Source organism: Scatophagus argus, chromosome 21 (genome assembly GCF_020382885.2).
Source record: "Scatophagus argus isolate fScaArg1 chromosome 21, fScaArg1.pri, whole genome shotgun sequence".
Lineage (NCBI taxonomy): Eukaryota > Metazoa > Chordata > Actinopteri > Scatophagidae > Scatophagus > Scatophagus argus.
This window is the reverse complement of record NC_058513.1, coordinates 1,367,510-1,393,031: the sequence shown is the minus strand read 5'-3', so window position 1 is coordinate 1,393,031 and position 25,522 is coordinate 1,367,510. Positions and strand designations below refer to the sequence as shown.

Genomic DNA, 25,522 nt, shown 5'->3' with positions numbered 1-25,522 from the left:
AAATTTGTCCAAAGTCCACACCTCTGCTACCTACTAAACATATTAGCTCTTTCACAAATTCTTAACCACTACTTACTAACATATTCTGAAATTGTTAATCATGCATGCAATATGCAATTTCTGTCCACTGAGATAACTGTCTGCTGGGGAAGACCATGAAATGTGGTTGGAAGCTTAGGAAAAAAACCAGGTGAGGGGTGTGGGTTTAAAAATTTTGTGTCAAAATACCCCTGTAATGAACCCTTCAATAACTCATCTGTAATTGTGGTTGTGGCCCACTGTTCATATATATAATGTGCTTTTGTCTGGACAGCAAAAATGTGTACATACTCTGATGTTTTCTCAGGTTCACATCGTGTCTCTGCGGTTGCCTCCTTCTCGTCCGAGGAGGAGCTCTTCGACTGAAACAGAAAACACTATTAAACAAACAAGCGAATTTGTGGCTGAGTGGATTTTAGCCATGCTGTGACTAAGTAGAGCCTCACTGAGCTGCTAGCATGGCTGGAGGCTCTGACTCATGTTTTATTTCCATGATACAGTTTTAATTTTTGAACATTTTTTTTCAGCTATTAATTAAAATAGGTTGAATTTAACTATAAAGAAGTATAGAAAATAATTAGGAAAAGAAAGCTTACAAAACAATAACTCACATGATGCCTCCGTCTAAGCTCAGGCGGGTGTGCTGTTGGTGGGGTAGGGGGGGTTGGGGAGGGAAGTGGGGTGTTGAGCAGTTCATTTAGGCTGGCGTTGGGGTTATGTGGGGTGATCTTGTACTGCCCCCCTTCTCTTCTTAAGTCCAGGCCAAAAATGTCCGACAGCAGCTCAGTCTCATTGGTGTTCACTGCCAGGTCAGCCAGGTCCTCCTTTGGGGAGCTGCGCTCAGTGCAGGGTCTCTTCTCTCTGTCTTCCCCTTCACCCCTCACCTCGTCCTGGGTGGGATCGGGCATGTTGGCCAGCAGCTCTGACACCTGGGAATGGAGGGAAATTCATGCAATTACAGAACAACTCTTTCTGTATTCAAACTGTTTTAATGGATCGTGAATATGCTGCTCTGTTCTTTCAAAATAATGCATAGCAACCTTTATAGTCTTGGCCCCCTCCACCAGATTGCCTCCCATGAAGGTGTTGTAAAAGATTCTGCAAAATCCTCGGGCCACACTGAAAGCCACGTGAAGGAGGCCCAGCAACACGGACCAGTAGAAGGACACCAGGGTGGTTACCATGTCCTTCACTGTCATGTTCTTAATCTTCTTCATCTGCTTCTTCAAACTCTTCATGGACAGGACCTGAAAAAAGGGGAAAGCACAGGTGAATTCCATTTTCAGTGGTAATTGACTGCTTGCTGTTGAGCATTCAATGTCCAACATTTACAAATTGTCACATAACCAGTAAAACACCAAAGTCATTTTGATGAATAATCTACACCTCAGTCTTATTAGCTGATATTATTCTCCTTAAAATGACTGTATGTAACACACACCCCAAATCACCACTGAGAGCAGTGAGAGAATTCCCAGTGGCCTGGCAAGCTGGCTAGCCTGCAGTGTGAGGTCAGTACTAAAGATACTGAAGGAAGGGGGAAAATCAACACAGGGCAGAGACAGTCCCTCACAGCTGTATTAGCCCCTCTGCTGGGCTGCTTTTAACCTGATGCTACAATCGCTGCCGCTGACATGGGGACGTCATAACATAGCATATCCTCATAACAAAAAAATGCTTCCTGTCGTGAATGGAGTGAATGTGGATATTAGCCTTGACTGACATTAGATCACTGTCATTATTACACTACAGTGTACCCCCCATGATGCCTGTATAGAAGTGTGCTTTATCAATAGTCCTACTGACAGACCTCACTGAGTGGGGAAAAATATCCTATTACTTAGAAGAAGGGCTTGACTTGTAAGTTTTTGAAAGTTGTGCATTATGTGAGGGTTGTTGTTTTTCTGTTGGCTTCAAAGCAAAGTAAGATATTACATTGAATCAACTATAAATAAGACAAATAAATAAAACACAACAAATTGCCATAAAGGCCCCAGGACTCCTATACATTCTCTCACTCCTCTGAGTGGGAGAACATTTTAGAGGAGTAGTACCACGGATTACAATATTTATTATTTTTTATTCTCATGTTATATAAAAGTGAGGTGAGAAGACTAAGTCGGAGTCAGGATGAGGTTAGTCTAGCTTAGCTTAAACAGCAAGCTTTTCCTAAATACGCCTACCACTACCTTTACAGCACACATTTACATGTTGATGAATGCTGGTTTATAATCTATCCATCTACTTATCTTACTTTGGACAAAAAAAACACATTTTTTAAAAAAATGTTCAATTATTCCTGATGTTCCAAAACGTTAGCACCATCACTATCAGCCATGTTTGATGCTGTGTGTGCTCTCACCTTTATGAGCAGCATGAAGTTGTATCGCAGAGCTAGCAGAGCCATGCGGACAGTGGTAACAGAGAAGAAACCCATGTCAGGGTTCTCCTCGTCTGGCTTTTCCCGCTCACTCTCCTCTTTCACCGCTGAACGCTCACCAGCATCAGACATCTGAGCCGCCAGCTGCATTTCAAAGATAGTGTCCTCACAGAAATTCACAAACAGCTCCATCTTTTCTTTCTCCCCTCCTTCATTCACAACGTCAAAGATGAACTGACGCTTGGATTCCTTGACCTGGGCAGAAGGTACATAAGTGAGAACAAGGAGCTGGGAGGAAATACGGACTTCGTTGTCATTACTGAAATCTGTAACCAACTCAAATGGTGTCTCATTGAACTGACTCATTTTATGTTAATCAATTCATATGCTGTAACGTCGTTACCTGAGGTTTCTCCCACTGTGTTCGACTGGACTCGCTGATCTCAAAATAGACCCTTTCAATGCGTTTGGCACTGCCCATGATCTCAATCCGGCCCAGGTATGGTTGGAAGTAGTTGAGGACGCTCTCTGCCAGCTCCAGGAAGGTCTGCAGCCGGGTGTCATGAGGCATGTGCTCCGACAGGTTGGTCAGCAAAACAGCCACATTGAAGCCAATGTCCTTTAGAAACACAGTTCAGTTTAAGGTGATTTTTTATTTCCTTTGAATTCAACAGTTTTCTTGTCAGTATCTTTCCTGCTATATAGGTTGAGAACCACTTATCTTCCACAATCTTGTGATATACGAAGCCCCCGAGGACGGCATTAGAACGACGTCTCAAGATTAAGCACTTTGAAGTCAATCCATTGAGTAAAAAAACACTACACAAACGTCTCAGTTGCTTTATACAACCTTGTTTTGCAGTGGTTTTGAGTTTTATTGCTTTATCTTAAATGCACACAACTACCACATATGATGGAGTGTATGCATAGACACATGAATTGAAAGGACAGTCGTAAGTTGTGATGATGAGTTGAGGAGCTGTATAACTATGTAGTGATTGTCTTTATGTGCATATCGTTTTCTTCTCTGTTAAAAATAATAAAACTGAAAAACACTAACTACTTCTTATCCTGCTTTCTGCAATTAAAGCAAGCAGGGTCATTGAATGCTGTCATAATCAACAAAATAAAGAGATTCATTCATGTCCTGAGCTGTGTGCCTACAAAAAAAATAAATAAAAATATAAATAAAAAGAAATAAAAATCTGCAAAGAATTGTATGAAATTCCCAACTTTACTCTGATTACTCTGATACTAGCTGTGGTTCCATATAATTGTAAAGCAAATCTGAAAAATAAAAATAAAAACAAAAAATAAATAAATAAATAAATCTACTGTTTGCCAACCACTTGTAACCTCAAAGAAGAAAAAACAGACAAAATCAAGCGCCTTGGACAGCTATGAGGGGATGTGGTAATTACTCTATGGGAATCTCCAGGAAGAATCTGACAGCTGAGACAGCTTCTCTGATAGAAAACAGCTCATCAGCAAATTAAGCATTAATTCTTTTTCCCCATAAGACAAAAAGCATCTCAAGCTAGTGCTGTTTCAAAGCATGCAGTTTCCTTTTTACCTTTTTGGAATACAAGACAAAGTATGTAAGGGGAACATGGCTGCAGATAAAAATCATATATCCACACAGAGGCAGAATAACACATAAAAGTAAACGAAGACACAGAAACAGAATTAACGAAAAAGCTCTCCTACTAAACCCCCTATGAAATGTTGAAACTATTCCCTAAATATAGATTAAATAATAGATTAATTATTCTAAAGGGCTTACATTTGGATAATTTAAGGCCCCTTTTTAAAGATACATAAACATCAAAGCAGTTACCTTGGCTGGCTCATGAAAGCGCTCCACAAATTCTTCATAGTCCAGAAGTTCATTCTCATCAGTCTCAGCACAGGAGATCAGGAACTCTGTCTCAGACTGGGTGTAGTGTTTGTGGCTCTCCATAGCCTTATGGAAGTCTCTCTTGGAGATGACACCTGTGAGCCCATTCATAAATCAGCATAAAGCAGCTCTCTCCATAACATTCTGAAAACCTCTCTGAGGCTTCCCCACTGGCAAATGTTTTGAGGAAAGATAATACAGCATGTTTTACAGTGCTTGCCTTTTCCATCAGGGTCATACTCCTTGAAGGTGTCTGAGGAGGTCAGGTCTTTCAGTTTGAGGAACATGTCAAAGAACTTGAGGATCATTTCCACATTGTTGGAGGACTCCACCAACATGTCCACCATCTGCTTCCCAATGGTCCCATTCACAACATTACCTGTCACACAAGACATTTACAGTTTATGAATGGATTCTCTTGTAACATTTTAACTGGGAGACAAAGCCTTTGTCACATTAAATTAAAGCTTGACCCACAACCAGAACTTGTTCTCAGAACCAGCTACCTTTTTTGAAGACTTTTTCGCCGTTTTGGAGACGTATTTTGGCTTTTCTCGTTTCTGTTACCTCTTCACCAATTGTTAATTTGATTCATTTAATTATTTTTCACATACACAGCTATATATGTCCATACACTGATACCACTAGTAAGTAAGTAATTCTATATCACATTCCATAAATAAATAGATTCCTTTACATCTAAACTTCTTGCCCAAAGTCGGTGGCTAGAATATCCAAAGTATTTGGATACTTGATTCATACATAAAAAGACTTAATTTGAGTTTCATTGTTTCATTTAAATGCATGTATTTTATTATACCATCCACAGACTCAAAGGTTAGCTCCACACTTGTATTAAGACCTAAATAAAAATTCTCTAATGTGTGTCTGACATGGTTTTTGCAGAAAAAAGGAGAAGGACACACAAACAGAAACGCATAGCAACAGCATCTCTAGTAACAAAGTACTAGTCGTCTTTAGGCCTTTTAATGCAGAAATGTTACACATTACATCTTTAATATTTAATATAGGTGGACTAATGAAAGCAATTCTACCTTCCAGCATAGACAGCAGCATGACCACCATGTCTTTCTGCAAATCCATCAGCTCCTTTAGTAACTCAATCTGACTGGAGTCCTGAGGTAAAAAACAAAAGAAAGAAAGAAAGACATGTTACGAATTTCTCAGCCATCCACACTTTAGTGAAAAGTCCTGGAGTAAAGTTTTCTGTCTCATATTAATAAGACATTATGATGTTTTTCCCTTCAGTTAAGGTGAGAGAGAAAACAACATGTCCAGGTGAAGGAGTCTAGCTGTTCCTCAGAGATGGTGAAAGTAGTGGTTGACAGACATCAGTTTTTCAATGGCTGATGACGATAATTACAGAGCAAGGATGCTGATGGCTCATATACATGCCGATATAGTATAACTTGTCTTGCTTTTTACATCTGATAAAATACAACATTTTAACAATATTGACAAATGAGGCACAACTGTTGAACAGGCCAAACCTGTAATTTGGTTCCTTTGGCCCAGACAAAAAGGAAATGATGCATTACTGCATTTTAGTTCTTGCTCAAAGTTTCAAAACAACTGCTCCAAACAAGACAGGTATTAAAACACCTTAAAAATATTTTGTATATCAGCCTATTGAGAGCAAGTGTTGCTGATACTGATGATCTCAAAATGTTAGATTTCAGCCTGATTAATCAGTAGATCACAAGGAGAAAGGGCTGCAATTTGAAGTGAATAAAATTCTCATTTCATCCTTTGTTCCAGTCTTTATCTATGGTTAGAATTACATTTCAGACACAAGCAGCCATGATGAGGTTTCTGCAAAGGGTGGCTGGTGTCACCAGTTGAGATGTGTTTGGCGCCTCTCACTGGGGGAAATGTGACAGGGAATAATGGCGGCGAGAGCGAGGGTATGATGAAAAGATCCACGGCTGATCTCAAACTGGGGATGCTTCAGTTACATTATGTTAGACCAGTACTTCACAGACAGTGACTTAAACTCACCTGAGATAATTTCATCTGCATATGAGCGAAGACATGTAGGAAACCAACCACGGCGTCCCACAGTCGACTATGGGCCAGACTCTGCTGGTTGCCAGTACACGGACCCTACAACAATTACCAAACCAACAATTACCTTCACTAGATTTCCAGGACTCAAAAATGTGAGTATTTGCAACAGTTACAACCTGCAGATATTGAAGAATGCTGTCATGTTGTTTTTTTTAAGCTTTTCATTATCCTATTTAGTTACATTCATGCTCTCAGATCATTGATTTCTTCCAACAGCAGACATCAATGGCTTCTGCCAATACAATCCTTTTGTCATTACTGGAACTGCGACTGTAAATATTCCCTTAAAGTCCAAATCAATAAAATCATCTCACTGCCTTACTTTATTTTAGCATCTGAATAAATCAACAGCTCACTGCGGTGAATATGACCTCTAATTAATTTAAGACTAATTATGATCACTAAATACCTTTGGATGATTTAAGACCTTTTTTTAAATCAACTTTTAAGAATACTCTGAGATGTGGGGTCAGTTCATCCTAACTGCTGTGTCTTCTCATACCTGGATGTACTCTGTGAGTGTATTGAAAACCTGCTTGGCCACATTTATTGCCTTGGAGAAATTCCTCTGGCCCTGTTCGTCAATAACATCTTTGCCAGAGTAATACCAGTAAAAATCACTGATTGATTCCTGAAGGAGGTCAAGAAAGATGACAGCAGAAGGGGTGGGCAGGGTCAGAGGAAGAGAAGAAGACAAGAATGATACAGATTAGTTATGAATAAATACATTTAAGAAACTGTTTTGATTGCCATTATTATTAGTAGTAGTAACAACAGTGGTAGAAAGGACAGAACAGGATGTATTGACAAAGTTAAATGAACAAAAGAAACAATAAGAAACATTACATTTCAGTTAAAATCAAGCAAAAGGAAAATAAGAGAAATGTCTGCCTGGCCAGTTACTGCCTCAGTTATGAAAAGCTGCATAAGCTACAGTTTCGCTTACTCAGTAAAACTGTTTGCTTTAGTCAAAGGGACATTCCAGTCATATGGACAGAACGTGTTTTTCCAAACCATGTCTTTGGGTGATAAACATAAAGAGATGAGCTCTGCAAGGCAATACAGCAATACAATAGTGTGCATGGTCTGTACAGCTGCCTGCTACTGTGTCTAACTAACTGACCAAATTAGTCTAGCACGGTCTAGACCAGCTCTAATTGGAAAATGTCATGAGATAACTTTTGTTGTGATTTGGCACTATATAGATAAATATAATCACACTGAATTGTCCTTTTTATACTGGGCGTTGTGCTCGGGCAAAAGGATAAAAACAATTGTTGTGTTCACACTGAACTGCCTGTTTTAAGCAATTCGTAAAATCTAAGTTCCACTAAGGTGAATGGGAGTTACATGGATTTCAGTCAAAAAACTATGGGAACTGCTTGATTCTATGAAGACTTGTTTAACTTTATCTTCAGCTTAAGAAAATAATTCCCTCATCAACCAGCAGAACTGAACAAAAGGAGCTAACCTGCACTCTGAGGAGGTAGTCAACAGTAGAGATAATGATGTTGACAGTCGTATTGTTCCCCGTTTGTGTCCTCAAGTAGTTCTGAAAATCTGAAAAAAAGATATTGAAAAATAATACAACTGACTGTGACTTTGACACATTTGTCGAAGAAACTGATTTGCATTATTATTTCAAAATGTAATCGCACATTCCTTGTGAGGAAATAACAATGAAATAATGCTCAACATAATAATACTTAAAGCTCAACTTTGGCCAGTTATCAGATGTGATATTCAGCATTTCACAAGTATCAATGTTTTGTTTGTACGGTTGCTGATGAAATAAATGAACTTTATTTTGTATTGATAACCTGAATCTAAACTATTACTTATTACCTATTATTATTATTACCAAGTTATTAAATAATTGTAGTGGGGTAAAAAGTACAAAATTTACACCCAGAACGTAGTGGAGTGGAAGTATACAGTAGCAGAAAATGGAAACACTGGGAAAAAACAAACAAACAAACAAACAAAACTACTTAGTTATTACTTAGTTAATGTACATTCAATGACTGGTTAATCTAAACGTCAGCACTTAGATTTTTATTTTTAGTTGATAGGTGTTCAACTATATTCCTATATTGAATCAGAAAGTTCCACAAAAGTTACACCAAGACACACACACCTGAGTTGTGTCCTTCACAGAGCAGCTGCAGGAAGCGGAAAAGGTCACAGGTGAACTCATCATCCTGCATGACCTTCTCACCTGGCCGGAGAGAAGAAACACACGCCCACACACATACATGCACACACGCATACACAGACACACATGCAGACGCACATATGCACAAGCACATACATAGGTATGCACGTACACACAAGAACACAGGCATATGCAAACATACACATGAAAGCGCACACACATTCATATATACAGACACACATACACATAAAGAAAGTCAGAGAACAGAGAGACAAAAGCAGACAACATATAGGAAAGGGATAGACACACAAGAAGATGGAGAGTGAAAAAGTATTAAAAAGAGATGGTGCCAATGTGAGAAAATCCCCTGTGTTTTCTTTCAGTCAGTGAAAGGTGTATGGCCATAATACACCATTCTTACCCAACAGAAACACACACACTCTTGCAGTGGGCAGCCACAGCACTTGGTGGTAGAGTGAAGTGGATTGGTTTTTAAACTGCAGCATTTTACAGTCAGGGATTGGATTTAGGCTCTTTTCATGTTTTCTCAAAACTGACTTGGTTTAATGTAAAACACGTTTGCTGCTGCTTGCCATTGGATATAGACGCACAGATTACAAATACATCAAGGAAGTTGGGAACAGCCTCTGTGACTGTGCTAAAATGCTGCTTTGAACCATGGAATGCAAAAGGAAACAAGGGTCAGAGAAAGGAAGATGAGACACTACACAATAACATCAACAGAATACATCCATACAATATGACAACAAACTGAGCTTGGCTGAGGGAGGAAAATCTGTAGGCCTGGAACAAGACTGAAAGTGCACGCTTCTTTTTCAATTCAGGCGATTTAGTTGCAGTACAATATTGTCTTCTGTATATATGAGTCCCATCAGGATGTCAGTTTTAGTTTCACTTATGGCCCAAGTGACTCAAGTGGCACTTGTGATAATGCAAAGCAAAAATGAACCTGACTGCTAATATTAAAATTAATTTGTTATTATGTGTTACTTTGTAGTAATAGGTTTAAATATACCAATAATAAACATTCAATAACTGAAAGACTAAAAATGACAGATGTTTCTGTGGTGGTGGCATGGTGGTGCAGTGGTTAGCACTGTTGCATCAAGGCAAGAACATTCTGAGTTCAGTCCATGGATAGTATGTTACATGGATGAAGATTCCAGGTCTGAAAAGTGAAGCCAATACAGAAGTGCTTTAAAACTACATTCCTTCTATTGACCAGCAGGGGGCAACTCCACTAGTTTTAAAGAGAAGCCTAATTATATGTACTGTAAGCTCATGAGAATATCACCCTAATTCTATCTTGATTTATTGTCTATCACTTGCTATATTTTCAAGGTTTCTTCAACGCAGCATGGTGTTTTGTAAATTATGATCCCGTGAAATAGACAGGGTATGCTTTAGAATGTGGCTCCCTCTTAATTCATAAGTTGCTACTGAAACATGTCCTCAGGTTCTCACTCAGATCCAATTAGGGACAAATATGGTTACATCTGACCAAGATGGCAAAGGCTGAAATGCCATACTCAAGGCTTCAGAACAGCACTACACAAACCAATGTATGACATCACAGTGGCTCCTTTCACTATTGATAACACAGTATATAGATCAGTCCCAAACCAGTTCAGGGTGTACCTTGTGTCCAGCCAAATGAGTGCTGGGTTGGCCTCCAGCCACCTTATGATCATGACAAGGATACGTGAGCAGAGAAAAGGACACATTCACTATACAGACAAAAGTATTGGGATGGGGCTGTTCTTCAGAGGCTGGGCTGGGCCCCTTACTTCCAGCGAAGGAAAATCTTAATGCATCAGCCTAATAAGACATTTTGGACAACGCTATACCTCCAACTTTGTTGCAACCGTTTGGGGAAGGAGATTTTCTGTTCCTCAGTTGAACGAGTTTGGTGTGCAAGAATGTGATTGACTGCACAGAGCCCTGGCCTAAACCCAATCAAACAACTTTGGGATGAACAGAAATGGAGAATGCAAAAAACCCCTTGTCATCCAACATCCGTAACTGACCACATAAATGCTCTACTGCATGAATGGGCTAAAATTCCCATACAAACACTCCAAACTCTTGTGGAAAGCATTCCCAGAAAAGTGAAAGCTGTTAGAGCTGCAAAGTTGTCTATATATTTAGAATGTGATGGCATTAACCGCCCCGTCCTCTAGCTGTTATGGGGGATTCTATGTTATGGGCAGTCAAAATGAGATACTCAGTCTCTTTAAGGAATCTCCTAGTTGGATGTGCATGGAAAGCAACAAAAGGGATGAATTTAAATTCAAACATGCAATAAGAAGGCATCTTAATTAGAGTCCAGCTATATCAATTGGCTTCTTTGGGTGCAGTGACTCTCAACCAAGCTTATTCCAGATGTCCAGTCATCTCACCTTGTACTTAAGGGTAAGCTCAGACACCCTTACTTAAGAAATTCATTTGGATCATTTTTATCCATGATCTCCATTTTTGCTGTATCTAAAGCTCGTGACAATTGGTCAGGGATACAATTCAGATCAACAGGTAAATTGAAATCCCGTTCAAAGCCCACATTACAGCACTTTAGGTGTCGCTCTCACTGTACCATCACTCATAAGATTAAGATGGAAAGACAACTTAAATCCCACACTCAAGGTGACAACTCACTCCAAACTTCAAACTTGAAGGTGGCAATCATTTTGAGTTCCACTATTTTCTACCAGAGGACGATGGGGTCAGACTTGGAGGTGCTGATTCTCTTCCTGACCATTCAGACAAAGTTGCAAACCATACTTGTGTGAGTTTTTGATCACTATTGGAGGAAACCATTAAGAAGAAGAACTACATCAGACACGCAAAAGGCAATAATGCAATCCAAAGTTCATCATCTATCAACTGCACCTGGACATTCTCAATTTGGATATACAAGGATCAGTTGGCTTACCCAAGGAGGCTCAGCACTGTGATAGCATGATGAATGAACCGTAACCTTCAGTCACATATTTCAAAAATGGGAATCACCACTGCTATCATATACTGTCCCCTGTATGCTAACCAAGAAAGCTCACCTGTATCCAACACCATCTGCATCTTAGGGCAAATCTCATTTCTTCACCAGGCAAACGTGTAATGTTTCCTTTAACTTTTCCAGAAAGTCTGAGTTGTTGGATTCAGCAGTTCTTGAAAATGTGCTTTGCCACTTCTGGTTTTGTCTTAGATTTTCAATGTTAGTCGAAGATAATTTACAAGATTTTTTTAAGTTTTGGCTGAAAAATTTTGTGAGGATGGGACAAAATTGATAGCTCACATAAATAATGTTAGCACTAGTTGATTGGTAGAATTGATTGGCTGAATTCCTGGATGGACCGATATATAGTGAAGATCTAGTATTTGTTTTACAGTTTTTAGTTTTATAGGTACTGATGCAATAGTAATAAATCTCAATATTGAATATTTTTGTAAATACGATAACTTGTCTTTAATCTTGTCAGCATGATATGAATAGAATGCTCTATGATAATAAATATTAACCTAAGAATGCATTTCTTACCAAAAAAGGTATTTAATGTTAAACAAATCAAAAAAGCTGAAAATACTACTTAGGATTGCATAAAGGCACTTTCAGGCTTATTGCCAAGCACAGTGATAAACCAGATGAAGGGAATACATAATTCAAAGTTAAAATGTTAACGGTTTATTCTTAATATTTTAACAAGTAAGTCTCTGTCTATAGATTAGGATTGTAGAATAATTACAACCTAGTTTACCAAGGATGTATTAAATGCACGTAAAACTTCCCTCTATTACATCATAAACTCTAAAGTTGTAACGCTATGCACAGTATAAGGCATGACTACAACTACAACCAAATTATGAATTTAAAATACAATATTGGGGTAAAAATAAGTGAAAACATAAAATCATTTCAAAAAGAATGGGTAATTCAAATGAAATTTTTTTTTCCCTTAAGAAAAACAGTCATGAAGGACAAATACACTGACTACAGAACACAGCTCAGCCAGTTAACAGAGAAAAGAGGCGAGGAAGAAATGAGAAAAGGATCTAGGATTGCTTCCCTCCACTCACACAGCAGCATGGCCAAAAAACAGTCACTGTAAAGGCCACAGTGCAAAAAGGAGGTACAGACCATATAGAATGGATGAAAAGGTGAGAGATGAGAAATAAGCAAGGCTGCAACTACTACCTATTTCTGATTTTTATCTGATATTTTTTTTGCATATGAATCTATATATTAAATTCTTAAATCTAGAATACACATCCTTTAATACACAATGGTCTTAAAACTAATTTAAGGTTAGTCATACTATAACAGTTGAATAAATTACATTCGTATCATTTTGTCCACAGCACTTATATAACTGAGCGTAGGCTGTAACATCTATGTAATTAATGCAACATAGTTCAAAAGCTCCTGAAACTGCATCTTCAGCAAAAACAAAAATATTCCATCAGTTATGAAGGGAGAATTCGCTGCAGTGCTGTTGTATGAAGCTGTACTAGTTTTAGCAAGGTACATCTAAGCAGGCAAGAGCAGTCATTGATATGTAAAGATGTTAAAGCTGCATGATCAATTTTGTTTTTTTGGTGACTTTGGGGAAGGCAAAAAAGCTGTAAACATTACAGTAGTATTACATTGTATCACAATACATCTTATGTGCCAAATGTTTGTTTGTTGTCAGTTATGGAATTCCAGCAGACATAGAGAAACATAAGCAGTCAGGTGAAATAGACTAGTGCTCACTACGAAGATCTAATAATAATAATCATTATGCTTATAGCTCTGTTATGGTCTCTAGCTCCTGGGAAAAAAAATATCTAGGCATTTAGCTGCTAAATGTTCCCCTATGCTCACCAGCTAGTCTCTAACTGTCTGCTCTTTGGTGCTGAAGCGGTAACGTGCAGAGGGTTTATTACAGCAGGGAAGAATCTTGAGAATGTTGCTCCTGAACCAGAACAGTAAAGTTGAACAGGGTAAAACCAACATAACAACGAACTGAAAGACGCTAAAGCGCTTGTAGATCTAAGAGGAACTGCAGAGCTGTTGATGATTCTCTGTTGATTTGTCACCATGACTGACCTGCTTCTCATTAGTCACTTCTATTAAGTTAACTATTTTTTTGTATTCATTGCAGCCAAAAGAGAGCAAGTCAGAAAAAGACAGACAGTGGCTGAGAACACAAAGGGGATCGTACAATTCACAACAGATAACAACCAACACAGTAACCATCTCCATTACTGAGACAAAACAGCCAGCTGACTTTAAGTTGACTACATGACCGAGAGGGAGGGGGTGGAGGATGAGGGTAGTGGTAGGTAAATATTTGTAATACACTATATAGACAAAAGTATTGGGATGGGGCTGTTTTCAGGGGTTGGGCTAGGCTGCTTACTTCCAGTGAAGAGAAATTTGAATCTTTTCTATTCCAGCATGACTGTGCCCCAGTGCACAAAGCAAGGTCCATAAACACATGGTTGGAAGAGTTTGGTGTGGAAAAACTTGAATGACCTGGACAGAGCCCTGACCTAAACCCCATCCAACACCTTTGGGATGAATTGGAACGGAGATTGCGAGGCAGGCCTTTTCGTCATCAGTGACCTGACCTGGACCATGGACAAAAATTCCCACAGAGACACTCCAAAATCTTGTGGAAAGCCTTCACAGAAGAGTGGATGCTGTTGTAGCTGCAACGAGGGGGATCAACTCCTTATTGGTGTAATGGTCAGGTGTCCCAATACTTTTGTCCATATAGTGTATTTAGAACGTGCCAGATACTGTACAAATCCTGAGAGGGAGGCATATGTGGGTACTGTTTTAGATGGCAGATTGTGACACTACAACTACACTTCTACTACTTCTGCCTGGATGTCTGGATTTTTAAATCTTAACATCAATATGGTATATTCCGAACAAGTCAACAGTTTCTTGATTGTGGAAAAGAATGACACAACCCATTTAGTGTTAAAATTCCGTAATAGACATTTAACAGTATAAAAAGATCAACTACAAAACAAACCAGAACAAGTTATAATTGGCCTGACTCAAAAAAGAAAGAAAAAAAAGGTTAGAATGGTGAGGGTAAGGCAGAAACGTAGCTATAAGCACAGAGCAGGTAAGGACGAGGTTTGAAGGTCTACACTCAGGACCTGGACAGAACTGACACAACAACTAACCAACCGCAGTGAGAGAGAGCGAGAAAGAGAAAGAGAAAGAGAGTGAGAGAGAGAGAGAGAGAAAGAGAGAGAGAGAGAGAGAGAGAGAGAGAGAGAGAGAGAGAGAGAGAGAGACCAACCAACACACAAGAAAATGGCAGGAGGCATAATTACCACGCTCATGAGTGATGACTGAGGAAGGGAAGAAAGTGCAGTAAACCAAAATGAGAAAAGGAAAAACAGGGGGGAAGAAAGAAAGAGAGAAAGAAAGTAAGAAACAAAGAAAGAAAGGAACAAAGAAAAAAAGATTACATATAGGGAAAAGAGCTTTCAAATTCCGAATTTAGTTGTTTGATCAACATGGAAAAAAATAATGTGTCGACAGAAAACCTGGAAAGCTCAGTAAAACTCAGTAAGATTCGTCAAAAAGAAATAACAACAACAACAACAATAATAATGACGCTAAAAAAAACCCACCAAGGACTTTTTATATTGTGGACATGCATCCATAATAAGTGGGAAAAACATCAGCTGTAGTTAGTGCCATGAGTTATAATAGGTGCAGCAATGGTTATTACTTATTATTATCAAAGTCATTTTTAATAATTACTGGTTGAGTAGGGTTGTTTTTGTTCATTCAGCACATGAATGGATGGATTAACATAACACATCTGTTGTACAATATAATTTAATTAATTAAAATTAGCATACAGTTTGATAAACACCTCATTATGAACTTTAAAAAGGTTGTATTTACTGGAATATCTATTTACTTGATATTTAAACAGTCATGATCCACTTGCAGTAAATACCAAGAAACTAAGTAGTAAACCCCCCCATCACCCCCAACAACACCACCAAGTTACTGGCTAGCTATTAGAAATATGCCAAATGAATTACTAGCAGTTCCTGAACATGGATGTGCAGACGAATTCCACTGGAAGAAAACTTCAAAACCTAACAATTTTCTCAGGTTATAAGGAGTGTCCTTTTCCTTTTCATGCCAAAGCGGGCGGCTGTGTATTAGGATGTCCAAATGTGTGTTTACATTTGACTGACAACTCAGACCAGTACAATTTTTTGAGTTGGGTGACATATCGTTACCTTGATATGACACTAGATACTGTCTTAGATACGGTATAAGTGTTTTTTATTTGGTTTTAATGACTGCAAGTTACATCAAAGCAAAGTCATTTGATGAACTTACCAGACTGCTCTAATATGTGCCTTTATCCACTTGTCATTATCTCACATTAGTGATTATTAATCATTTTGTTACTGTATTGAAAAAGCACCAACAGGTAAAAGAATACTGTTGTCTTGTCAAGATCAAGGGATTGATGAAAAAATATTGTGATATTTTATTTTTTGCCATATTGTCCAGCCTTAGGAATTTTTTATGTAATTTTAGTTTGCAGCAGCTGGGGGCTAAGGGTTTTATAAAGTACCTTAATCACAATTTCCCATTGTTTGGCACTCTGTTACCTGACAACTTAAACATTACATGAACATGAACTGTCATGCAAAAAAGTATATCTGTAAGTTTTACTTCCATTATTAGATCATAACTGACTTAATGTCCTAGTACGTCCTTCATGTCCTAGTATGTCTAATAAATACAAAAAGGTGTTTGTCAAAGTCAAAACAGATTTAAGTTGACATTTAGGGCCTCCATGATCTGTGAACGTGGGGAGTAAAATATTAAAATATACATGGAAATTAAGTAAAAGAGCGAAAGGAAATCTCATCCACTGTGACAGAATTACTAAAGCTATTTACCTTTTTTAACCAGTAAATACTTCAAATGTACTTGTAACGTTGGTCATCACTGCACCTATCGTAACACAATAGTTTTCTGACCTATTAGCTTGCAAATTTGACTGCGTTTAAAATCTACTACTGCAAAATTGTAAAACTATAAACAGCGTAAGGAATGCCCCACACAGTTATAGGTTGTCTTCACGAAAGTAACTGATAAGAATTTTGAACGGCATCAGTATGCAATCTAAAGGATGATCAAATTTATTCACCCAGAAAATGTAAAGGGCAAATCACAAGCACATATGCTTGTACGCCAAGAAACCATACCTGATAATACATTTGAACAACAGGCAGTACTGCATTACTAAATTACTAAATTCACCAAAATGCTCAACCAAAATGATGACAAGATAAATGGAACAAAGCAAGATAATGATGGTTTGATGGGGATAAAAAAAGAATCTTCACGTATCAAAAGTAACAAACAAGATGCCACACCAAAAAGCATATTTCTTGGAGCACAGCTACTTAAATGATGAATTACAGTGTGGAGAGCACTCCAAGACATGCTTAGGTAAATGCTTTCACTCTATTCATGGGACACTTTTGCGATTTTCAAATGGAGAAAGAATAAGTTCTACCTTAGAAACTACTCTTTATTATTCCAGTATGAAACTAATGGTTTCAGCAAGCAGTGCCTTGTGGACTTTTATATTAATTAACAAGTCATTTAAGAATATTACCTGCACCTGGTAAGAAAAGCATTTTAACATTGACATACTACAGAAAAAAACAGATTTTGTTTTTCTTTCTTTTGCTATGATCATTCAACAATATGAATCAAGCCAGGTAGAAATATAGTGAAGCTTACCTGATCCCTCCTCTGTCACCATTCCTAACCCTTCTGCTTTGTTCTGCCTCTCAAATGCATTTAGATCCAGAACACTAAAAACAAAAACAAATGTACAGTCGAGAATTTTAACTGCACAACCATTCAACATTTATTACTGCAGTGGGTTTGATCTATTTGCAACAAACTATGATACTGATTCTTTTGTGGCCATTCAAGATGCACCTAAATCCGCCATAAACTCCCTGTTCATGTGTGTAACTTCAACATAGACAGCAGATGACAAAAGAAGCGCATGTGTAAATGCCAAACTTTTTAAATAACATACTTTGGACTTGGGGAAGACTCACTGGTGTTGTCAAAGTCAAAGTTGAGTTGCAAATGTTGTGATTTATTTTATTTTTAAATTTAAGTTTAGTGTAACATTGCCAAATTTGTGATTGGAGTCCACACCTCTGTTCTAAAGTTATTTAGATTGAAAGAAAGAAAGAGCAGGAACCAGGCTCTTCTCAGTATCATGGAAACAGGGATATAAAGGAATAGACCCACATAAGAAATTCAAAGAATATGACTCTAATTATTGGCCATGATCAGGTAAGTGTGCATTTAAACATGCGCTGTATTCCAACTCTTTTAGCTAAACTTACTTGACTGCTCTTTGAGCGAGGCTGTCTGAACCACACACTGTCAAAACCCAAGTATATCTGTTTTAGCCCTGAAGCAGCGAGACAGCGTATACTTACCTGCATGACTGCATCAGACCAGCCAGACTCTGAAAAAAGCCCACATCCTTCTTGTCTTTCAGATAATCCAACATTTTCTGTTAAAGAAATGGAGAAAGGCCATAAAGGACATAAATGGACAGTAGTACACTTCATCATAAGAATAAGAATTAAAATGTCCTTTATGTGTCCCACAGTGGGGAATTTGCATTGTCACAGCAGCACAACGACAAAATAAGGTGCAAAGGAGTAGAGTAAAATATGCAAAAACTATACAAAATAAATTCTTAATATTTACTAGATTCAACTAAATTATTTTTCCTATGTACAAGCAAAATTAAAGAATAAATAAAGAATAATATTAGAATCATAATTGTACTGCTCATGTACTTGTCAGTGACTGAACAGTGAAATACCTGCTGTACAGTGGAGTTTCCTCCATTGAGGATAGCGATGCCCAGCTTTAGAGTGGACGCCACCATAGGACCCATCTCACCTGGTGAGATTAGTCTTTTGTTTAATACAGTGCACAGTCAATGTGAAGTCCCTGTCTCATACAACAAAGAACTTTTACATTTAAATAGCTTACATGCATAAACCTGAGTAGTGTTAAAGTTACTATTCAGTCAACAACTAGTGCTACAGTGTGGTGGTTATAGTACACAGTATTGTTAAAAGAGGTGTGGGGCAGAATAAGTGAAGCCTACCTTTGCTAGCACTGATGGTTTGAAGCACCATCTCAGCAGCTCCACGGTCATGCAGTCGGGCCTGCTGATACAACAGCTTCTGCTTCTCCATCTCCTTCTCCTGTTTGTGTGAAAAAGGACACGTCTGACAGAAAGCAGCATACGCCTTTAAAGCCACAATCATCAATGGGACTGACAGACGGAAAGAATGACTGACAGCCTACTTCAAAACTCTTCACTTCCTCCCCATCCTCATCCTCTTCATCATGGCAACTCTGACAGAGGGAAGGACCAAAAGAAAGTTACATGTGGACAGCATAGGATAATATGTTGCAATAGGAAGAATTAACATTGTCAATACCAATATCATGACTCTCACAGTGATGTCATAAGATAGCAAATTTACTTCTTATCAGTACTGGCATTCATTAGCTGGTACCTTAGCCATGATGTCAGCATAAGCCATGTAGAGATTATCCTCATCCAGTTTACTGCAATGGGAAACACACACATAAGCACAATTTGACTGACCACATTTTATTATTTAGAATGTATTAAGTTTTCTTTTATTTATTTTTAATTAATATTCATACTTTCTCTATTCATGATAACTATACAGGGATTTGATTTAAAAACAACTCACATAGTTAAATTATATAAAAGTTAAACTATGACTTGTGTTTGAACGTGCACTTCATTTCTCTTATTGGATGAACATTTCTGCTGCTGCAATTAGCAAAGTCCTGATTAATGACGTATTACTTCACCTGCTTGCATCACATCCGCTATTCAGAATGACCATTTTAATGACTCAGCCTGCCTGATCTGCAGATTAACCACAGTGACCACAGATATGACTGTAATCCACACAAAAGATAACAGAAATAAAACAACTGCTTAAATTGGGTTGGTGGCCAATAAGAAGGCTATCCTTTCTTACAGGATGTGTAAGACTAAAATATTGACTCAGCTTATGCTGGAGCAGTAAAAACCTTACATTTGTCAGAACCTTGTATCTTATATCTATGAGAACCCACCACTTCTCTGTGAGAGCTGTTCTGCTGAACAGCTGAATGAGCTGATGCAGTGGATCAATATGCTTCAAAGCCTCCTCTTCCTCGGTTGGCTCCTGTTCACCTGGTTTCTGAAATAAACACACATCACAGGAGATGCTACGTTCACAGTGAAACAAGAAATTGCTTTAAGGAGTAATTTTCTTCAAAGAAGAAATTCTGCCAGGGGTTAAAATAATTTCACTTGTTTTACTTTTACATGGAAATGACCTTACAGCAAGGTCTTCTATGAGTTTATCCTCAAAGTAATGTTCCTCTGCTTCAATCCAGGACTTCTCATAGCCCTGCAGAAACAAGTTGACAGCCCGGTGCCTAGTTTGGGGAGAAATGGCAGGAATAAAGTCTTTTTTATGAGTTATACCAGAGTTACAGTACATACATGTGTGCACTCTGTATATCTGATATGGGTGCGTTGATGTGTGTGGATATATAACTTACCTGGGCAGGTTATAGAGCGGTGCCATTCTAAAGCACGCAACCACTGCTCTCTTCCTCTGTTTGGACAGCAGTTTGTGCCACACAGCCTTTTTACTCCGCTGAGGATGTTCAACCTAAACACACAATACCACACACAATCAGACTGTTAGGACAATGGTTTTCCAAAGAACAGACATGCTTATGTGGGGTAATTTAATAATGACCAACAGCATGAGCTGTTCTAAGAGGGTAATGTGGGCCAGCTTCTTTTTTCAGCTTCACTTATTCAGGAGTGGCACAATCAGAATCAGAATCAGAATCAGAATCGTCTTTATTGCCTTGTAAGTGAAGAGGTTTCACATTACTAGGAATTTGTCTTAGTAGATCAGCGCATATGATTAAATGGATAGTTCCCATTGCCTGTACCTTCTATTATGGGGACTTGCTGTGTACAACTGTGTAAATGTCCCGACATCACTCTATCTGCTCCGAGGTTTCTGCCTTCTAAAAGGCAGTTTTTCCTCGCCACTGTCGCCAAGTGCTTGCTCAAGGGGGAATGTTGGGTTTTCTGTATTACAAAATATAATTAAAGAGTTTGGTCTAGACCTGCTCTAATTGGAAAGAGTCATGAGATAACTTTTGTTGTGAATTGGCACTATATAAATAAACTGAATTGAACTGAAACTGAATCACGAGTAATATAAATCCATCCACACACACAGGCTCACTCACACACACACACACACACACACATAAACACATACATACACACCTGGTCTAGGTGAAAGAGGACATGAGCAATGTCCAGAACTCTCTCCACAGTCTTCTCTGGGTCAGAGGTGTCCTCATAGTGGTTTGGGAGGTCTCTGTACAAAGCCATCTGCCATCGAATAGCTGGGTCCTCCAACTGTACAAGGCACACATACATAGTCACAAATACAAAAGGGACATGGATTTAAATGAGTTTTGAGGCTGGGTGGATTTTGGTTGGATTGTGAACCAAATGTTGGAGCTGTTATCATTCAGACTAATTAATACATTTCCCTACAGTGTAAATATAAAGCATGATATCATCATCAGTTTTTCCAAAATAAACTTGCAGCACGTTGACTCTGTTAGTTACAATATGAAACTCTTCTTACCTTTCCCTGTAAATGGAGATTATTCCTGATGATCTCTCGAACTTCATCCTCGGTATCTTTCTGTTGAGAGAAAGTGAACGCAAATTCTATTGTGAGACACAGGTGGTGATCACTTTGTGCTGCCTGCATCAAAGCCATAACTGACCCACTCCTGGACCACCTGCAGCACACCTACAGGGCCAACAGGACAGTAGCCAATGCTATGGCTAACCATGGCTCTTTATTGTATTTTCCAGCATCTGGACACATAAACCTGTGCCTTATGATTCATGATGCCTCATGACTCATGATCCTGTTTGGCGACTTTAGTTTTGCCTTCAATACTAGCCCTACATCAGCTACCTCATCAAGAAGGTCTGCAAAGAGGCAATGATGGTGCATATGGCCAGCATGAATCCATCCTCACCTCCTCCATCCCCATCTGGTACGCTGCTGCCACTGCCAAGAACAATCACAGACTGCAGTGCATCATTCACTCTACATAGAAAGTCTTTGGTTGGAAAACTGCCATATCTCGGGGTCACTGTGGCCAACCCCTCCCACTCCAGACAATAATCTATTTTTTTTAGACAGTCCCCTCTGGTAGAAGGCTACAGTCCAATAACACCAAATATCACGCTACAAGAGTTTCGGTATTTTTTAATTGTTTATAAATTCATTTATGCTGGCCTACGAGGCAACCTGAGAATTACAAATGATCATTTCACCTGAAAGTGAGGAAAGTTCTACAGCATAAAAATTCAAATGATTTATATGTCATATGGGTGTATTAAATCACACAACAGAGAACTTTTTTCTGATTTAGCAGACAAGTGTTTTTCCTACCTGAGTGAAGCGGTTCTTAGCTAGTGCGATGAGCTCTTGTTCTCCAGGGGCACAGATGTTGAGTCCAACAGGCAGCAGGCGCTTCAGAGTGGCAACGATAAGACTCGTTTGCATTGAGTATCGATCTCCCTTTCTCTTCATCTTCTTCCTCTCCTGGTCTGAAACTATTCCCTGAGGCAAAGTCAAACATCAGGGAAAAAAAGGAACGCACAACAGGATCAACTAAGTTTCTTGTTCTATTTTTCCTTATGCAAACCTTGATTTACTCCATGCCCCTTCAGTCCATGTGTCCATACCTTTGACATCTTGCACTTAGTGTCAGTGATGAGGAAGGACATATTGTTGATTTCATTCTGGACTACAAAGTTCTGCTCTTCTCTCTTGAAGTTCTGCAGATGACAACATGACAGTCACACTGTTATAGCATCACACAGTATTGATGTTGTAATAGTTTCAAACTCTTGTCTTGGAAAACAAGCTTTGATGGTTCAGCGACAAGTTAAAAAGACCATGACCATCCATATGGTGTTGAGATCCAATACTGTACACAAACGCAACTTTCATTCGCCTGAGTGGGGTTCAGTTTGGTTAGGGGCTGCTATTTATTCTATGACCTAAGAAAAACATCTACAGCTCCATTACGACACCAGAGTATAGTATTTATAACCTAAATATTTCATGATAAAATATTCACAGAACATTCCAATAGGATGCCATTTTTAGTACTTGCCCAAAACAGCATGGTTCTATATTGTAACCAGCTATTGACTGAAATGAATGATACTGTAGTTAACATTCTCAATGATTTTCTTACATGAGACTTGGCCCAGAAAATGAAAACCTCAGCCACCATGCGGAACAGCTCCTCAGCCTCTGGGTTGGACTCTTTCAGCCATCTGGCCCTGTTGGTATACAAGGCATTTTAGTTATTTTGATAAGAGTTAAAACGTTCTCTGTGAAGTTTTAGACCTCTACATGACTCCAGTGCTGTTCGAAGAATGCGTGTCTGTTTTGTTTACCTCATGCACATGGCTGACACAACACAGTCCTACCAGTGCTGTCACACTACTTGATATTCAATATCATATTGTGTAATTAATAATACGTGATCTAGGTCATAGCATATAGGCAGAGAAGTACCGGAACCATCCAATCAGAACGCTGTACCTGTTGTAGTCAACAAATCGTATGAGGAGAGGATAGAAGGCATACAGGTCTCTGACCAGTACGGTGAACTGGTCCATGATGAGAAGCTCTGTTTCTGACATCTCACCCCTCCCCTCCGCCTTGCTGTGCTCCTCATCCATCAGCACAACTGCTGCCTTCTACAAGACACAGTAGCATATTGTTTTCTCTTAATTCCAACACTAAACACATATTGATCCTATCTGAAATATTAATGGCTTTTAAAGGCTTACAAAACATTAGAATCCATTATGAAACCTTATGAATGTATCCGTTCTCACAGGAAATAAAACAATACAGAATAAAGATGGAAAATGAGAGTGAAACCAGTAATTGTGTTATGTGGGCAGATGAAATAAAATCATTTAAAATTAAAATCTTTTTGGAAAGTTTAAACAGTCAGTGGTTATACAGTCAGTCCCATGTCTGTTCAGATTATTTAAGGTCCTTCAAGGTCAAGAGAGAGAGCAGCAAATGAACTACACAGAATAAAATGTTATGTTGTTATGTTGTATGTTTTTTCATTGTCTCACAGCAGCTGCACTCTAAAACAGAAAAAAGAGTAATTAAAAAATGACCAAACAAACAGATTCTTATCTGGAGTAGTTTACCAGAGGGAGGAGACTGCACTATTTAATTATTTTTTTTTAACTTTTGTGATTAAAAAGTGGATTTACCTTATATAGACCCTATATAGACTAATAAATACTAATATATACATAAGTGTATGTCAACCTATATTCTGATGAGCTACATAACAAGACTCACCTTTTTGAGTTTCTCCATCAGAGGAAGGAAGTGGGTCTTGAGCAGTTGGGCTTTAGCTTTGCTGATGATTGGCTGGGAGAAGACTTTGACACAGGGACAGAGACGGTCAGTGATTAAGTATAGGATAATACATGCATACAGTCATGTCTGTTCATTGCATTCATTGATGTGCGTGTATCAAGATCCTACACGGAAATATATATAAAACCATTTCACAAACACGTATGTAGAAACAAACGCAATAGACCTATGAAATTAATTTAAAAAAAAGTATTCTTTAAGTCAAGTGATTATCACCATTTCACTGTAAACATACAGGGAGAGACAAGAGAGTGTGAGACAGAATATACTGTGGACACATCACCCTAATTTAGTCATGTTTACCTGCTAGTCTTTTCATCCAAGCTCCTTCATCTATTCCAAGATTGTTGTAGATAATCTTCAGAATATTTCCCAGCAGAGTGTTCATATGTTCAGAGGTCACAGAAGTGCAGCAGCTGTCAGCTTTGTCTGGGTTGTTCTCTGGTCCATGTTCCCACCAGTGAGACATGTAGCTGCACAACATCGGCAACACCACCTAACAAAAAAAGGAAAAAAAACATACTTCAGGTTAAAGCTATTACCTCTAATGCCTAACACAGATGACTTTGAGGAGAAACCAGAGCACCCCGAGGGAAAGAAGTCCCCATGGATATTGGTACAACAGAAGTTGATTTATTATATATCCCACCTCCATGACATGTGGCATCTGAGTGTATCTCATGCCAGACTCAGCCAATTCCATGATCTCCTCCAAAGACTTCTCTAAGTTTGGGATCAGAGGACAAACATCCCCAACCTGCCCTGGAAGACCTAGAGCTAAGGAGCAAAAAGAGAAATGGGGGGAAGAGGGAGGGGGTTACTAGGCTGTGGAAACAAACAGAACCAGGTACTCCTGTAACCTCAGCACCTTGTTAAACAAATCTCTGAGTGTAACACGCAGAGTGCTGAATTATGGAGCGCTGAATTCTCAGAGGATACAATCACCAGAGGACTTGTACGCCTTGGAGTAATTATGCCCTCTCACGTGTGGGGAAATACATGCAGAACAACGAAATGAGAATCACACTGAGTAATACCTGCTCTGTCTTTAGCTCCTTTGCTGATGTAAATGGAGAAGCTGTTGAACTTGTTGATGTGATGCTCTAGGAAAGCAACAGGGAAGGCTGCCGAGAAGGCGGCTAAACACTTTCCTAATGCTGGACGCTGCCTGGAGAGGAGGGAGTGGAGGAAATAAATACAAAATCATTATACTCATTATCAATCATCTATTTCATTTTTCCACCTATCTCGATCAAATCAGCTGACAACACGGAAA

At 38.7% G+C, this 25,522-nt stretch overlaps 1 protein-coding gene across 10 annotated transcripts in view; it reads right to left on the bottom strand.

Annotated features, from left to right (window-relative positions):
* ryr2a (ryanodine receptor 2a (cardiac)) overlaps positions 1-25,522 on the bottom strand; it is a 155,302-nt gene that overhangs the window by 18,355 nt on the left and 111,425 nt on the right. For 5 of the 10 annotated variants that reach the window (XM_046378167.1, XM_046378168.1, XM_046378172.1 and 2 more), the window contains exons 70-100: positions 25,284-25,414; positions 24,896-25,023; positions 24,550-24,742; positions 24,166-24,248; positions 23,380-23,537; positions 23,027-23,114; positions 22,509-22,601; positions 22,213-22,383; positions 21,388-21,447; positions 21,018-21,152; positions 20,267-20,379; positions 20,044-20,140; positions 19,793-19,899; positions 19,195-19,246; positions 18,980-19,030; positions 18,777-18,876; positions 18,486-18,565; positions 18,091-18,167; positions 17,369-17,442; positions 8,542-8,622; positions 7,876-7,964; positions 6,907-7,035; positions 6,336-6,440; positions 5,372-5,453; positions 4,537-4,695; positions 4,257-4,411; positions 2,823-3,038; positions 2,402-2,674; positions 1,080-1,286; positions 651-968; positions 331-401 (exon numbers count right to left, since the gene is read on the bottom strand). In XM_046378167.1, coding sequence (XP_046234123.1) covers positions 331-401; positions 651-968; positions 1,080-1,286; positions 2,402-2,674; positions 2,823-3,038; positions 4,257-4,411; positions 4,537-4,695; positions 5,372-5,453; positions 6,336-6,440; positions 6,907-7,035; positions 7,876-7,964; positions 8,542-8,622; positions 17,369-17,442; positions 18,091-18,167; positions 18,486-18,565; positions 18,777-18,876; positions 18,980-19,030; positions 19,195-19,246; positions 19,793-19,899; positions 20,044-20,140; positions 20,267-20,379; positions 21,018-21,152; positions 21,388-21,447; positions 22,213-22,383; positions 22,509-22,601; positions 23,027-23,114; positions 23,380-23,537; positions 24,166-24,248; positions 24,550-24,742; positions 24,896-25,023; positions 25,284-25,414 — 3,876 coding nt within the window. Of the gene's footprint in view, positions 1-330; positions 402-650; positions 969-1,079; positions 1,287-2,401; positions 2,675-2,822; positions 3,039-4,256; positions 4,412-4,536; positions 4,696-5,371; positions 5,454-6,335; positions 6,441-6,906; positions 7,036-7,875; positions 7,965-8,541; positions 8,623-14,910; positions 14,929-17,368; positions 17,443-18,090; positions 18,168-18,485; positions 18,566-18,776; positions 18,877-18,979; positions 19,031-19,194; positions 19,247-19,792; positions 19,900-20,043; positions 20,141-20,266; positions 20,380-21,017; positions 21,153-21,387; positions 21,448-22,212; positions 22,384-22,508; positions 22,602-23,026; positions 23,115-23,379; positions 23,538-24,165; positions 24,249-24,549; positions 24,743-24,895; positions 25,024-25,283; positions 25,415-25,522 lie in introns of all 10 variants that reach the window. The other 5 variants (XM_046378163.1, XM_046378164.1, XM_046378166.1 and 2 more) reach the window with 2 other exon arrangements.